The sequence below is a fragment of the Tachypleus tridentatus genome, chromosome 10 (assembly GCF_004210375.1).
Source record: "Tachypleus tridentatus isolate NWPU-2018 chromosome 10, ASM421037v1, whole genome shotgun sequence".
NCBI classification, from domain to species: Eukaryota; Metazoa; Arthropoda; class Merostomata; order Xiphosura; family Limulidae; genus Tachypleus; species Tachypleus tridentatus.
Genome location: NC_134834.1, coordinates 177,819,957 through 177,837,717, shown reverse-complemented (window position 1 = coordinate 177,837,717; position 17,761 = coordinate 177,819,957). Strand labels below are relative to the sequence as shown.

The following is a 17,761-nucleotide window of genomic DNA, read 5'->3' as shown; positions in this document are numbered from 1 at the left end:
ACGTATCAACAATGTAACGCAGTAGCTTATATGGTGTATAAAACCAAATCAAATTCTACTACCGTCGAAAAAGCGAAGCATCCAATAGTTTACCACCAGGACTAGTTCTGGGAATAATCCAACATCCACTCCTCACACTGAGATATACCTTGAGGTGAGAAAAACAGATCTTGTACAAGTATTCAGTGAAACTCTTGAAGTTTATAAAGGTTCTAGTCTCACAGATATAAGATTCCAGCTTCCAATGCGACGTCATAAAAACAAACACAGAAACCTTTCTTCCTTAAAGTAAGTAGCCTGGACATCAAAACTAGATATAAGTACGTTGTATTGTTATTCCGTTTTGCTGTACGATTTTATTGGTAAAACGTTTTATTTAATAAAATATATCGGAGAGGTTATCAACTGTGGAGAGCATTTCAACAGAATATATACAAGCACTAATAAAGTTAATGGATAAATAATTTAAGCCTGGTTTTTGATGTTTAGAGCCTGTTGTAATTTATATGAAAAAGATGTTATGTTATTTCATCATTTGTAAGCCACACAAAGGTAAATAATTAACCTAATGTGTTCTCTTGCTTGTTTCTTTATTTTACAAGAGTAATAGTTTTTAACGATAATGTTATGAACTTTCCAGTTTTGCACTCCTATATAACAATACACGTTGTAATCATATAAATCTAAAAGTAACACTTCACAATTAGCCAATACCAGTGTCAGGTTTCCAGGTGATCGAGCACACATTCACATATCGACAGAGTGACACGCATTGTTCTTTTAATTTCAAAAATTTCATTACGTTCACTTGGTGATTCTATACAAGATTTTTACTTTATTAATACACAAGCGTACTGCAGATTTCACTTAGCTAATACTAGAAAACTGTTATGTCATTAGCGTGATGATAATTAAATCATTTTTCTAAATTTCTAACGGTTTTCGGTAACAAAAATGAAGTAAAAACAAGCATTTCATACCGATTTAAAATTTAAGAATCTAATTGTTTGTTTTTAAGCGCAAACCTACATAATAAGTTATCCGTGCTATGCCTACCAACAACGAATTGATTTAAGAATCACAAACATCAGTTACCAGCCTCTGTATGTGATCGTTCGAGCAGCGTGTACGACAGTGAGTGTGCAATAACCGACCGTATCAAAGTGTAATTTTACTTTTATTTTACCACAGAACATATAACCGAAGTTTCTGATTTTCATATTATTATTAATATCTACCTGTTGATAATGGTTATTAAATATTAAGCCATCTAATTCACAGCAGTGGTCCGAAATTTAACAAAAGAAATACAACTCCATTCTAATATTTCAAAAAGATTACATGTTTTTGTAACGACCATGTTAGGCCTCCTTCTATCAAAGTACGTGTATCAGAATAACGTGTGCGTTGTTACCTTCCTTACCTTCCGTCTTTACGTTGTTATCAGGCAAGGTAAACAGTCGTTTACTCGTATGCTCTGTTAGGTTTATCCTCAAACAGAAAGTCTATCGTTACTTTTACTTTATGCTCATTTGTCGCTCATAATTAGCTTTTCAAGATATACCTTAGACACTTCTTGTTTTTGCTAATTGACGTTTTGTAGTTGTATAGCTAACGATTAAACTCTCTCTCATTAAGCCTTGTCTGTTTTGCGAACGAATGTCACTCAAACATTATATATTCAAAGGCAAGATATACTCATCTTTGTGTAATTAATGGTAGCTCCGTACATTACAACGTGTCAATAATGAGAACTAAATTCCAAGGTCATCAGATGCTTCTCTCAAAATTCTCCTCGAAGTCAGTAAAAGTTTCACTATTTTAAGATGTTTTCGCTATTGGAGCTCCATTGTTGTAGAATTTTAATACAACGAAACGTACGTTTATTGGACACGTTTAATAAACAATTAAGAGATTGCATGTAAGGTAACTAAATATGATTATCAGTAAAAAGTTATTACGTATGTATATGTATATTTGAGTAGCGATTCTATAAACTCAGATTTCTAAAAGTAGAGACTCCAGGTCATTCCTGTTAATTGTCGAGAATATATCGTTGTTCTTGAACATGTGCAGCATTCTTGTTGTTGGCTAGAAACTCCTGCAGCCTCCTTCGAACAGTACTTTACGTTTTATTTAATCTTCATTGGTCTATCTTGGCCCTTTGTGTCTCAGGCAGAGACCAATGAATATACCGGGTGTCCGCAAGCCACTTGTAAAATTTCATTGAAATATTATAAAATACGATTTATGGGACAAAAATATTTTTCATAAAATTAAGTTTATATGAATTAAAAATTTAAATTTGGAAGATAAATTTTCATGCACACGAATTTTCTCAAAATAAAAAAAAATTCGATAAGTTTAGGTGTCCGCAAACAATTTTCAAATTAAGGCATAAGAATACTAAAGTTCGATTTTTGAGTCTTCCTTCTTTATTTCGTAGTTTCCAGTAACTACTTTCATTTCATGTCGGAGACTGAACAGGCGAGAAAATGAGTATACATTTTCTAGAACAAACAAGGAAACAAGAATTATAGTTTTAATGAAAAACAGTTTTGTTGCATACATTTATAAGATTTCAGGCTTACAGTAGCCATACACAGAGAAAATGATTAATGTTCTTCAAACGTTGGGGTGATACTCAAAACTAAAGTCTATGCAACTGACTGCTACATCACTTATTGTTAGAAAGTAGGTGAGGTTATTAAAATGTCTCTGAGTGTTTTATAACAGAAAACCAATTTCCCCATTTTAAGCTAAATCCCCATTTAAAAAATATTGGTTTCACTTTTTCCATAAATAACATTTTCTTCCCTAATCTGACAACCTTGTTAAATTCATAAACTAAATTTATTTTAGAATCTAAAATAAACAATTATAACAAAAAAAAAAGACGAAACACTAAAACTAAACATTTTCTTCATCATTTATATTCGGTAGTTTGCTAAACAAATAAAGAAATAACAACCAAGTGTCAATAAACATAATAAATAATTGAATAACAAAACAGATGATATTACAGTCCATCGAGAAGAATCGTTTAATAGTCCGTATACTTGGGTTTTGAGAATATATCCAGGAAATAAATATTTAATACTGGTTTTTACGTTTCATTTTCCTTCTTATGTGATACGTTATCGTTATTTATAGCACAGAATAAATATTAACTTAACTTATAGGCTACTTATGTTACAGGTTGAAATCACCTAATAGCGAAGTTACATCGTTGTAAATAATGGAAGCAACAAAAAGGATCTGTATAGCTGGAGCTGGATCCAGTGGACTCACATCCATCAAGGCTTTCCTGAAAGAAGATTTGCTTCTGGAGTGCTTTGAAAAGACAGACCAGATAGGGGGACTTTCGTGCTACAGAGAGGATGATGTTGAAGGTGTGGGCTCTGTGATGAAGTCTGCCATAACAAATACTAGCAAAGAAATGAGCGCTTTTAGCGATTTCCCGCCACCAAAGGATTTTCCTATTTATATGCATAATAGCTACTTACTTCAATACTTTGAGATGTACGCTGAAAATTTTCATCTAATTCGACACATTAGGTCTCGACATGACATTCTTAAAGTAGCGCAAAATCACGATTTTGACGAAACGAGACGATGGAAAATAACTATTCGAGACATTGAAAACAATGTTCATTTTTATTAGATATTTGACGGAAGTGATGGTTTGCACTGATCACCACGTATTTCCGTGCATCCCCACGTTTCTAGAAATTGCAAAATTCAAAGGCACAGTGTTACTCACTCTTAGTTACAAGAAACCTGATGGGTATAATGGCAAGAAGGTGGTGATTGTTGGTGTAGGAAACTTTGCAGAAGACGTGACTGTGGAGCTAAGTCAGATATCTGAACAGGTTAGGCTTAAGCTACTCTTTTAATCATAGTATTCTCTTAATCTATGTAAGTATACGAGAGTAAAACATCGCCGACTGCAGTGTACTATAGTTTTGTATAAACCGCATTGATTGCTTCATTTTACAGATATTGAACATTGAGTTTTACAATGTTTCAAATGCATATTCGTATTTTAAGAAGGAAATGTAGTTTGAAACTTCAGTGACCCTTTATTAGCACCGGAGCTATGTGTCAAGGCTAGAAGATTCTATGTTTCAAGTATAGTCTGTCACTTAAAATCGGCAAAATATCCGTGTTATATACGCTAAGGCTTCATGTATATCCTGACATTTTTATATCCACATACCCACAGCTGTAAGTGCGGTGCTTGTTCAGTGGTAATACATCTCGGACCTTCGACTCTGGACACGTGATCCAGCATACTAAGCTATTTCTCTTTTTAAGAGTATACACTCCGTATTGTAGCTTTGTGTTATAATTGCACAGTTTGATTTGTAGCTTCCTGTTGTAATTTCGTACTTCGTACTTACAGAAACTACATGGCTTTAATGTTTCTTAATTTTGCTTACAAATATTATAAGTTACAGTAGTTTGAACTTTGCTTTCTTTTTGAGCTCAGAACAAATTTCAGTGTACCATAAATTGATATCAGCTTACGTTACAGTTACTTATTCAGTCCGTACATTGACTCTCCGTTTTACAATTTGTGAGGTAGGACTGCAGCTCTATATTACTTGTACCAGACACGACTGTAGTATTGTAGTTTCTCAGATCAGAATGGATCTATGTGAAATATATCAGAGTCAAATCGTAACAGTAATATGAGTATTTATAATATAAAAATATGCTTTATTCTTAAATTTAGGCATGTTTACAAATGCGGAAAATTTTGCCTAGTGTACAACGTACTTATATCTAGTTTTGATGTCCAGGCTACTTAATTTAAGGAAGATAGGTTTTTGTGTTTGTTTTTATGACATCACATTGGAAGCTAGAATCTTATATCTGTGAGACTAGAACCTTTATAAACTTTAAGAGTTGCACTGAATACTTGTACAAGATCTGTTTTTCTCACCTCAAGGTATATCTAAGTGCGAGGAGTGGATGTTGGATTATTCCCAGAACTAGTCCTGGTGGTAAACCATTGGATACTTCGCTTTGTCGGCGATGGTGCAATTTAATTTGGCTTTATACACCATATAAGCTACTGCGTTACTTTGTTGATACGTTTGCTATAAAACATACTGACTATTCTCCATACTGCTTTAGATGCAAACGTTCCATTCTAGAACAATGTTCCACACTCAACGATGAGATGCAACACGTGATTCAGAGTGGAGCTGTCACAGTGAAGGGAAACATTCGCAAATTCACCGAGAATGGAGTAGTTTTTGAAGGAGAAGAAACAGAGTATGAGGTCGACATCGTAATTTTAGCAACTGGTTACGATATCAAGTTTCCATTTTTAGACCAGAAAATAGTTTCTGTTAAAAAACAACAAATGGAAATGTATAAGTATGTAGTTCCCATAAGATTAAAACACCCCACTCTTGGCATGATAGGTCTGGCTCAACCTGTAGGTCCTTTTTTTCCCCGTAGCTGAAATCCAAGCTCGATAGTTTGCTTTGATATGAAGAAGAAAATGGACATGATAACTCGTCGCTACCCGGACAACATTCGCTACACTATTGTGGCTGATTGGATACCTCATATGGATGAGACAGCTTGTCTTATCAACGCTAAGACTAACTTGCTAAAATTAATTCTCACCGATCCTAAACTTTTTTGGAAATGTTTTTGGGGTTCTTGTTTACCCTTCCAATTTCGACTTGAAGGTCCTCATGCTTGGGCAGGCGCAAGAGACGCTATATTCTCATATTAATATAGAATTGAATTATTGGTCCATCTCGGCTGGACTCTCATATTAATGAATACAAGTTCTAGGACTTGTAAGTATCAGACTTAAATTTGTTTACACATCTTAGAGGGTATAATACGACAATTAGTGACGTTTTTTATAAATTCATAAAATTGTTAAACTTTAAAAGGTTTCCCCACGCATCTATTTTTTGTAATCTAATACAGGTTCCTGGAAATTCAGATAAATAAGGTTGAAATATATCTTCAAGATATATCTCGAGTTTTCATTGAATGTACTTTCATATCGTTAACGTTGCGTGTGGTTTGTTTTTGTTTATGTAATTTGCATTTATACTTTGTATACACCTTTCTCTCATAATATTCTAGTTTGAATGTAGAGTTTGATAAACTTATACTTTCATCACATGTAACTCTGTCTCATAAATGGACCAAGGTACAACTGTTTTACGTTTTTTTCTTTAAAAGCCTCAATTCCTTAAGTTTTTCGCACAGTTCACTAAAAAACTGTCAGAGTTCGTTTTGGTTTTGAGTTCAAGTTTCAGAGGAAAATAAAAGATAGAGAAAGAAACCACGGTGAAAAGTAAGCTATAATACTGTCGTCCACTAATGACAATAAGATATTTGCGAAACAGATAAAAAACTTGCAGACCTAAATCTTTGTTTCAGATATATTCAATTTCGTGTCTTGTTTAAAAAAAAAAGTTCTAACACGGAACAGAAAGTGAATACATTTAATTGAATAAATTTATTTTTGAATTTGTGGATGTCTCTAATATGGAAAATGAAGAAAATATAACATGTCCAAAAGGTACAAGAGTTAGCTTATTTCGAGTGTTGTTATTGTTTTCAAGATGAAATAGTGCAAATTTTTGTTTGTTTGTTTTTGGAAAAAGATGCACACTTCTTATGTGCCCTTTATCTGCTGCGGGGATCGAGCTTCCATATTTAGTGTTATAATTCTCGCATTTACAGCTGTAGTATGAAGCCAAAAAATATAGTGACGCACACCTGTTTTATAATATGTAATATTGACAAAAATTAAAGATATGTTTATTAACCTAACTTTATGGCGTGTTGACTTTTAAGGTTTTATTACTTACCACATGCCCTTTGATCAAACTGAAATACATCGCACGTTGACCTTATTTGTACTTTCTAATCTGTCCGGCATGGACAGGTGGTTAAGGCAGTCGACTTGTAATCTGGGGGTCGCGGGTTCAAATCCTCGTCACACCAAACATGCTCGCCCTTTCAGCCGTGGGGTCGTTATAAAGTGACGGTCAATCCCATTATTCGTTGCTGAAAGAGAAGCCTAAGAGTTGGTAGTAAGTAGTGATGACTAGTTGCATTTCATCTAGTCTTACACTGCTAAATTAGCGACGGCTAGCGCAGATAGCCCTCCTGTATCTCTGCACGAAATTCAAAAATAGACAAACAAACAAAACTTTCTAATCATTTAATGTATGTACCCAGACTGATTTGAATTTCATCATTAATATAATACTAATAAAAGTGGCAGCAGATGGCGGAAGTAACGCTATAGTTGTGATAGATGAATATCTAGGTTTTGCCAATGTCGTGTTTACTGCAAATATCTTGGTACATTTCTATTTGAATTTTCTTTTCCAGACAAAGTGATGTTCATATTTGATGATTTAGAAGAAAATTTCTTGTGGAGTTCAAGAGACATGGAATATATCACATATTTTATTTTAAAATATCGAATATATAAATGTATATTTACTACCAATTCATTTCCACTCCAAATTATCATTAGCCTTTATATATCATACTCTTAAGACCTACATATAATAATTGAATTATAAGTTACATAGATATCAAATAAACAATTTGTTCAGTGAAACGTAAAACTGAATGATTTTGTTTAAATTAAAAGACGATTCGTTGTTATAGTAATTACTCACAATTGCTTATAAGTAATTATAAATAATTTGCTAAAACTCTTCCATACTTATAATGTGTGACTATTTTATTTCTTGCTCTCAATGACTACTCTAACTGCATCACCCAAGGGTTAGAGTCATGGTGGTGAATTCGTAGTCTTTTCTTAGTCTTCAAGCACATGCGTCATTGCTAATATTTGGATTTATATATGATGTCTAATAAAATGATATCTGTATAGAAAGCATCAAAGAAATCGAACCTCGAATTTTAGTGTTATAGACACTCAAGCTTTACCACTGAACCAACAGGAGAGGAACAATTTTGTCGAATAATTAAATATTAAGACCTTTTAAACTTAAATTAAAAATAAAAGCTGACAAAGATTTATCTCAGAAAAAACTACTAAGTTTAGAGTAGTTTTTATGTAATTAGAAATGGTATTGAGTTTTCTTTGATAATTTGTTATTATTAATATTATACGTAATTTTAAGTCAGTAGATAGGACAGTCTAGATAGTCAACAGGTTCCTTATCTTGGAATTTTTTATTATCTAGTACCATAGTGGTTCACATACCTATCTGTCAAACTTCCCTTAATTACACACCCACCACATCTGAAGGTCACTCGTTCCAAAGAGCAACCATATATTGTTAGAAACTACTAACTGTTAGAAAAATTAAATTTCGTATCTTAAAAAAAATTATATTTGTGTCTCTTAGTCTTACCATTTTCATCATGAAGAGGATAAAAAGATGATGCAATAATAACAATAATGACTCCCAATCAGAGTAAGATATTTAGTTGGAGTAAAACTCAAAATAAGCCTCAACCTCACTACGAGTAATAAGATAAATTTTATTGGCTTACTGATAAAACACCTTAGTGAGATCCCTCTAACTCTTATTTTTGTCAATAGTATTAATGCCTATTAACAAACGCCTCGAACAAGCAATAAACAACTGTTAGAGAGTAAACTACCACCAAGACTAATTTTATGTTCAATGACCAAAACCACACACAAATAAATAGCTTAATAATGAATAATCCGGTGCCACAGGTTCTCACTAACATTTTGATGACAAAGATTGAATCTCTAGTGATAAATTCAGCTTTGCACCCACCACTATAGTGATACAGATATGTTGGAAATACAATTGCTGGATTCACATCTGCAGAATACTTTAGAATTCATTTTAACTTGAAATGGGTTTCTCGTCATTATGAGATGTGTTAACTGTTTTACACTGTATCATTACGTGGTACTAAAATCAAAGAAAAGTCTGAAAAACTTAATCAGCAGGAGTTTTCACTAGATATTATAAATACTAAAAACATATTAATATTATGTACACACTGTTCCACTTCTTACTTGTAGATTAAAAGTTCATTCTGGACTTTATTTTATTGTGACGTATAATTGAACGCTTTCGCATGACGTGGAAAATTTGAGTATATGTATATATATATGTTACTAAATCACCACTGTTAAAATGTCTTAAAATATCACAACGAAACTATAGATCTAGAGAACTCATTACTTGAAACTTGAATGAAAAAGCAACGTCACACATTAAATCTTGTACTCCATCTCATTATTCATGCTGCAATTTGCTCATAGATGGCAATATATTACTGCTTGTTGCTAATTATTAAGCCATTTAAAACTGTATCACAGATCGGCTGGTGTGAGTTACAACACTTTTGTAAAAAGGACAGAACAACGTTTCGACCTTCCTAGGTCATCTTCAGGTCAAGAAAAGGTTTCTCGTCATCAAGAACCCAAGTAAAGTCAAATTACGTGATAAATATTCGATAAGGAAGATTTAAATATAGAAAATAAGGAAATTGACTGATTAATGAGACAAATATTATATTTCTGTTACTATTTGTTACCAATACAAACAAAATATTTTTAATATGTTATGTAGCTAAAAGAAACATAATATTTTTAGGTTGTATTACCAAATAAACGTAATATTTCTATTATGCTGTGTTGCCAAGACAAACATAATATCTCTATTATACTCTGTTACTAAATCAATGTAATAACTTTGTTTGGATGTGTTGTATTAAAGTCAAGGAATGAAAAGTATTTTCTTTTTCTCTCTCTATGAACATAAATGTCTTAACTCAACATTATGACGAAGATATTCTGTTTGAATTGAAACATAAATGTTTGTATTAGTCGACGTCACCGTCATTCACCTAATTAATGAGCGTAAGGATACTCTGACATCGTTAACTTACCACAAGTTGGTGTTTGGTGTTTTTTATTGCATTGCGACATCGGGCTATCTGCTGAGCCTATCGAGAAGAATCGAACACCTGATTTTACCGTTGTAAACCGTAAACTTACCGCTCTATTAGTGGGGGGCGTTATCACGAGAAAACGTTTTGTGAAAAATTCTTTTCGAAACACAAATAGTGCATAGTTCGGGAGTTAAAGAAATTAAGATTTAGTTTCGGCTCCAGTTTAAAAGATCAACAGAAAGATAAACCGAAAATTAAGCTATTTGTAGGTCTTCTATTTTTTTACGCAACGTATTTCCCCATCACACCAAACATGCTCGCCCTTTCACACGTGCAGGAGTTATAACGTGACACTCAATCCCACTATTTGTTGATAAAAGAGTAGCCCAAGAGTAGGCTGTGAGTTATACTAATTAGGGACGTGTAGCTTTGCGCGAAATTAAAAGACGGACAAACAAACACATCGTATTTAAAAGGTACCTTTTATTTGTATAAAAATGTTACAGTCTACAGCACCAGAAGCCCATCGAGAAATTACTGTAAATTAACGAGCAAGTACATTTGCCAAAATATCAATATATTTTACGTCAGATACAGAACGTAATATTATAAATTTTATGTTCTAAACGCTAAATATTCTAATACAAGGGTTCTTGCCATATGAAAAGGGGAGGCCACGTATAGCGCGGACATCTGCAGATACGACAATAAATTAATAGATATTGTCCTTATTAGAATATTTATATCGAGAAGAAATTTATAACGTTGATTGAGGTTTTCTTACTGTATTTTACGATAAAATACTCATTAAAATGTTTCTGTGATGAATATTATAATTCCCAGTTCTAGTGTATATGTGAAGTATAATTGTTTGTGTTTCTCTTGTTCACCCACCTACTTGATAATAGTTTCTTTCCTCTTATTCAAGGCTAAACACACAAATAGCTAACGATAAAAACTCTATAATCGTATTTACACCGTGTTGCTTGTTTATTGAAATTGGCAGAACTGACGTTTAGGAGGAATCCTTGAATAGGTGTTTGTCCGCGAGACTAACATTCCCTCCTATTATATGAGAATAAGTTTCTACTTCACAACGAATTGTTTTCGAAGTTCATATGAGGGAAAGCTAAACTTTAACAATATAGAGTGTAAAATAAAAAGTTTCATATTGAACTCCTGTTACATTGCTGTCAGAAAATATTCAAAAATAAAAAATATTTTTCTAAAGCTTTGTTACTGGGTATTTAAAATAACTACAGTGGTAAAAACGTGATAGTTTGAAAATTAAATATCGTATTGCATAAAAGTTTCTAACATAGGCTTATTTCACAGCGATTCGTGTACAACTAAGATTTTACTGTTTGTACACTGGTAACAGATTATTGTATCACTTAAGTATTTTTGTTTTTTATGTGTATGTTATAAGTACAGAAAAACATATGACTTTAATGTACCAGCAAATGGAAGGAAAATATAAGACACGTTAACTACGGCTGGCTATCCTTTCCCTTTGATACAAATAGTAATTTTAATAAGATTTTTTATTGTACATTAACAATAATTTAAATGGAAAAAGTCAGTTACTTATAAATCACTTGGAAATATCTCAAAATTTTGAATTACATTTAGATTCGAATTATTTTCAAAACGTTCGATCTGTATTTTTAACCATAGGTCCTAATTGTTAATAGTGCTTGCACCTTCAACAAAGACGACTGGGTTGTGTTAGCGAAGATGGCAGAGTTGAGGGTCAATTGATCTATATTATAGCATTTAAAATGAACTTGTGTCTATCACAGAAAGGAACAGCTAACACGAGGATTTACCAAGTAGTAACTTAAGATAAACAATTCAGTAAGTGTTACATATAAACATTACTGATAGTTTAAGTAATAAAACGTCTTACTTGAGCTGTTGAAGAAATGTTTTATACAGCTGTGCATAATATATAAGATGACAACAACAACCACGTGTTACAACAAAATCAACTTTTTAATAATGATGAGATACGTCTAAATCATTGTGATAAAAAATGCTATTCAGAAGTAAAGTTTGGTTCAAGAACAACATTGTAAATTATAAATCTAATTATGATGTTTGGCAAGAGCCAAAATCATGCTTCTATTACAGTTAGTTACTAGTCAACTGTTATTGTAGATTAAACACGCATTACTAAGTATTATGAAGTGAATTTAAGAAAGTGATCCATCGTTTATGAAAGTTAAAAACATTTTACAACGTTTTATTTATTTTTGTTCAATGTTATTGCTTAAATATAGTTCGGTTTCTCACTCAATTTTTATATTGTTTTCACATTGTATTTTCAGTTAATATATCATTTTCACACTATATCTTTAAATAATATATATACCCTATACTATACCCTAAACTTAAGTATCGTTTCCAGGCTATATCCTTAACTTCTTTATCGTCTCCACACTATATCCTTAATTTATATAACATTTCCATACAATATACTTAACTAATATGTCGTCTCTACACTACATCCTTAAGTTATATAACGTTTTCATACAATATATCTTTAATTAATTATGTTGTTTTCACAATATATACTAAATTATACATTTCACGTACTATATTACAGACGAACTGTAATGCAGGTGATTTGAATCTTCTCGGTTTCATTTATTTATTAATAGAATAAAGGTATTTTACTAACTTATAGAAAACGGCCGTTTTAAGGTTTCTTAATGTTCTTAACGCTGATTCTTTTAACGTGAAATATTCAGAAAGCCGGAACAGACGAGTTGGAGCTGAATCGATCTTGTCCTTACGGAGTGGAGAAATCAGGAATGGGTTTAGAGTGCGGACAGGTGATATACTAGGCCGGAAAGTGTCACCTGATTATTTTGTTGTCTAATTGGGATAAAAAAGATGTAAAAACCTACAGCAGTTACGCGACACCTTTTATCAGAAAATGTAACTAAAGTCACGAAAAGTTTAGGTATGGGAACATATTTTTATTATTTGCCCACATTTTATACTGATCACACCCTCTCCGTTAAGAAATTGAGATAATTTAATAACTTTATATATGGTGAAAGACTAGTTCCTTGGCATGAATATAATTAGAAAAAAATACTTTTAAAAGTATGTTTTCGAAATGTGACCATTTATTTATTGTAGTTTTTTCCTATATTTTGTTCAATACGAAGAAATGTGAAAACAGAAACACATTCTAACGACGTTTTAAAGTATATTAATATATCAGATAAATTTTAAAGGTTTCTCAACTCATATTATTAGCAAGAATAAAAATTAATAAAACGTCTTCACACAACAACTGTATTTGTTGTATTATAACAAAAAGTTCAGTTCGTTAGAAACTGCTCACAAAATTTAAAGGAACAAGTGCGTTTTCTTATATAGTTTATCTCAGTGTTCCAAATGTGACAATGCTTTTATTTTTTTAGGTAATTTCCCTCATTTCAGATTCATCTGTATCCATTTCTTTATGTGTGATGAACGATAAAACATGAAGAAATAAAATGTTTAAAAATAACAAATATCATCAAACCTTATATCCCATATGAAGCAGGTCCGGCATGGCCAGGTGTGTTAAGGTGTGCGACTCGCAATCTGAGGGTCGCGGGTTCTCATGAGAATAAACCCATAGTCTACAGCACCGGCAAAAGGCCTCACAATGAGTTACAGAATTTCGTCTCTATATCGTTGTGCATTCAGAACAAACCTGTCGAGTATAAGTAAGTCCGTGCTGCCAACCAAGCATATGCCTGCCCAGACCATTACAGAACCTCCTCAATGAGCGTCGAATTGCACAATGTTAATGTTACAGGCGGAAAATCGCTCTCCTCGGCGTCTCCATACTCAAGCATGTCTATCATCACGAAACACAGTGAACTTGCTCTCGTCTGTCCAAAGCGCGGTGGCCCATTGACGAAATTCCCAGTCCAGGTGCTGACGAGCAAACTCCAACCTGGCTGCACGGTAGCGCTGTCAGAATAACGCCTTCTGCATACCGTCTGGCCCTAAGGCGTTCTTCGTGCAGATGATTGCGAACTGTTTGGGTCGACGCACGGGTTCCAGTGGAATGTTGAGGGTCATTTCGCAGTGACCGAGCCGCACCAACAGTCACGATGTAGCAGTCCTTTCTGGTTGTTCTGAAGCGATGACGGCTTTGACCTGATCTTCTTGCCACAAGTGTTTATCTCCTGGTAGCATCGCCAAAATAAACTGCTAACGCTTGGTGACACACCGATGCGCTGTGCCACCCTCCTCTAAGTCTGGCCATCCTCCATCATCTGGACTGCCCTGGCCACCTCGTTCTCTGTCCGATGGCGCCTGACTGCTTGGATACACAAGATGAAGGTACGTAATGACAAAACGAGTCATTTTGTCATTGAATCCCTAATTCTCACACAATGAGCCACAACTTTATCAGGTAAAGTGGTCATCAACTCAGCGTTATTTTGCAGATATTTGGACCTTCCAGGCCAGTAAAGCACATGGACAACCCTGTGTGACTAAGTCTAAGAGTTCATATAAACAGGCAATGCATAAATAACACAGAACTCTACATATCACAGAAGTAGAGAATGCAGGTCTCCAAACTCATGAAGATAAGAATGGTGTACTTTAAGTAGTGAAAATATATCAGATACATAGCGCTAGAAATGCTGAAGACAATGATCCATATTTTCGCAATGGTGGTGAAATAAAGCAAGTCAGCCTGCTGAGGTTTCTTGGAATGCTGAAAGTGGAACTGGATATTTCGTCAAATGTTTCAAGTGGTTTGCTTTCTAAAATGGTTGGACTCAGGGACTGCACTGGGACAGTTTATATAGTTCAGTGGTAGAAAACGTACAGCACTATATCAAAGAACAATTTAATGACAGGGATTTGATTGTCAGTGGAACAAACCCACAGTGCATCATGTATCTGCGAAATAATTTGTCTCTGAGTGGCTCCTTGTGTAGTAGCACATGTATATAGATATGTGGATTTTTTCTTGAGCACTGATAGTGCCTCAGTAACACAGTAGTAGTGGATACACTGGCAGCAAATTCCTGTCTGCTCCAGTGGTTCACAGTGGTGACGAAGTGAGACATATTTACCTGCCACTGATTTCATAGATGGTGAGAGGTGGACCCTAACCATTTCTTTAACATTTTCGATAAGGTTGTTCTTATGTAAGTGTTTTGACGTAATGCGTGCCGTTTACACACATGATTAATGAACACTATGACTATACTAGTCAATTACTAAAATTCGTTCATTTAAGTTTAATTTTAAAAGTTCTGGTCTATAAAAGCTCGAGATAAGAAAAGATAAGAATGCACTATTGAAACTACCATATGTTACCCCTGGTTCTTTCTCGTTGTACCCAGAAATATTATTTCTATCTGTTTTTCTACATGTGTTTTACATTAATTTAATATTCCACATATAAAGATGTAAGCAGTCATGGACTAAGGTTCCAAACTACATGGCCATTTCATAGAGGACTTTAAATGGACATGAAAATGTAGCAGGCCACAATCCATCATTATGTAACTAAATTTGTGCAGAACAAAATAAAATGCAAAGATAAATCCAGTGATATCAAATTATCAGTATTTAGTTTTGAAATGTTGTATGGTTATTGCAATACAAAGCATCACATACCACTTACTGTGTTTCAACGTGATATATCTTTAAGGAAAACGAGCGATAGCAGAGATAAATAAAACATTCTCACAGATTAACATTATATCATCAGTTTCAAAAGATATTTTTCTAATGATATATGTTTATATGTACTTACTAGTTATGTCATATCCTTAAAAATACAATAACGTTTATGCATTTTTAAAGACGTATTTCATCATATGGAGTAAGAATTTAAATTAATAAATTTATTGTGAACGTATTTACAGCTGTAATACTTAAGCTCGGTATTGAATACGAAAAAGACTGCTTCTCTTCAGTGTAATAAATATCGTTTTTTGTTACATTCTGTGTGTGCACTATATGTTCCTCCGCAGGGTTTTCAAAAGTGTTTAGTTTCAAGAGTAAACAAACCTACAATTAACGGTAACAAATATGTTTATTTTTTACTTTTCAAGTTCGTATCTCATGTCGTGTTTTATTCTAAGGAGTAGATAATGTTTCTCGTGATGACTGTCAGGTAGACAATGAACTACTGTACAGTCGTATGAGTTTTTTAAAACTGGGGACTCCTTGAGGGAACTCAGGTAACTTATACACTGAAGAGAAAACTTATCTTATTCTCTCTCTCTCTCTTTTTATGCAAAGCAGATGGGGTAACAGTAATAAATACAGTGCCAGGTCTTATGGGTCTGCCAGGAGAAGGTACTGGATGGCCAGTCGTGGGATTAGAAAATAAGACATCCTATGGGGGAGTATTAGAAAATGCCATTCGCCCGATTGCTCTTCGAATACTGTCGGCTATAGCTAAGGCTTTACCTGAGTTTCAATCATAGCTACAGGGGGTATAGATTCTGCTGAAGTAGGTCTACAGTTTCTTTATTGCGGAGCTACAGTGCTCCAAGTAAGAAGTTTCATGTTTTTGGAACCTTATGTTCAGAAATCATTACTCTGTCTACTTAAGTCTATTTTACTCGAGTGGATAACACATTTTACCATTGTTTGTCTTATAAAATAAGAAGTAATATTTTGCCCTGCATGTAGGCTCACCTTAATTTCCAAAACTCAAACCGGGACAGTTTTCAATTTTTTATTATAGATACCAGCACTGGTATAATAAAGAAGTGCTTTTATAACCCAACTTCACTTAAGCTTTAATGCTGCCACAAAGAGAGGATTTGTTTGTTTGTTTGTTTGTTTGTTTTGAATTTCGCGCAAAGCTACTCGAAAACTATCTGTGCTAGCCGTCCCTAATTTAGCAGTGTAAGACGAGAGGAAAGGCAGCTGGTCATCACAACTCTTTACCAACAAATAGTGGGATTGACCCACGGCTGAAAGGGCGAGCATGTTTGGTGCGACCGGTATTCGAACCCTAAACCCTCGGATTACGAGTCGAACGCCTTAACACACATGGCCATGCCTGGCCCACACAGAAAAAAAAAGTGATGAATGCTATTCATCACTGAAATTTCTCTTTCAACAGGGTCAGACGTTCCTGGTAAATAAAAAATGTACTCCAAAACTTGCCTGAGATTATGTACAGAAATACTTTGATCATTGAAGTGGTTGAAAAATTCTAACCATTTTTCTTCACAACCTATTTATTTTGCTTTCCATTCGTCACATTTTGATGACCAGAAAGATTTGACAAGAACAACTTCATCAAACAGATCATCAATATTGATTACAGCATTTCCAAGCGTTTTATTCATTCTTGCAGACCACACAAAAACACTGTGTTTTATCCAAGCAAAGTATTTCCCATCACCAAAACTGTTTTCTCACAGTTCAATATAAGACAGGCAGCAATCATAAGAACTGGTAAATTCCTTCCTAATCAAGTCTGCCTGTCATCCTCCCTCTTCCTCTAGCACACTGATTGTTTTTTTTTTGCACCAAGGGGAATAAAGTTATAATCTCTTCTTTTTTTCAGGTTGGTTTTCAACTTACTAAGTTCTGCAACAATATTATTTGTAGTTGATTTTGTTTTTTCCATGGCTAAACTCATTTTGTTGAACAACCCTAGTTGTCTATGAAGAAACCATAGAAACATTTCTTCACATTTACTCTCAAGAAATCTTTTTATCAACAAAGACCACTATTTTATGAACAAAAATATTACTTCAGTCCTTCATAAATTTGGAGAAATCTCTCAACTTCAATAGGAAGGACATCAACTGCAGCTTGGAGACAGTTATGTACAATATGAGTACCACAACCA

The 17,761-nt window shown here is 33.8% G+C and overlaps 1 protein-coding gene and 1 pseudogene across 1 annotated transcript; both read left to right on the top strand.

The window, feature by feature from the left end:
* The first annotated feature begins 3,238 nt into the window (after window positions 1-3,238).
* Window positions 3,239-3,664, top strand: LOC143228580 (dimethylaniline monooxygenase [N-oxide-forming] 2 pseudogene; annotated as a pseudogene).
* Window positions 3,665-3,680: 16 nt separating this feature from the next.
* LOC143228579 (flavin-containing monooxygenase 5-like) lies at window positions 3,681-5,476 on the top strand. The gene is made up of 2 exons (XM_076459812.1): window positions 3,681-3,872; window positions 4,955-5,476. The coding sequence occupies exons 1-2, from the start codon at window positions 3,681-3,683 to the stop codon at window positions 5,474-5,476; spliced, it is 714 nt and encodes a 237-aa protein (XP_076315927.1).
* The last annotated feature ends 12,285 nt before the right edge of the window (window positions 5,477-17,761 follow it).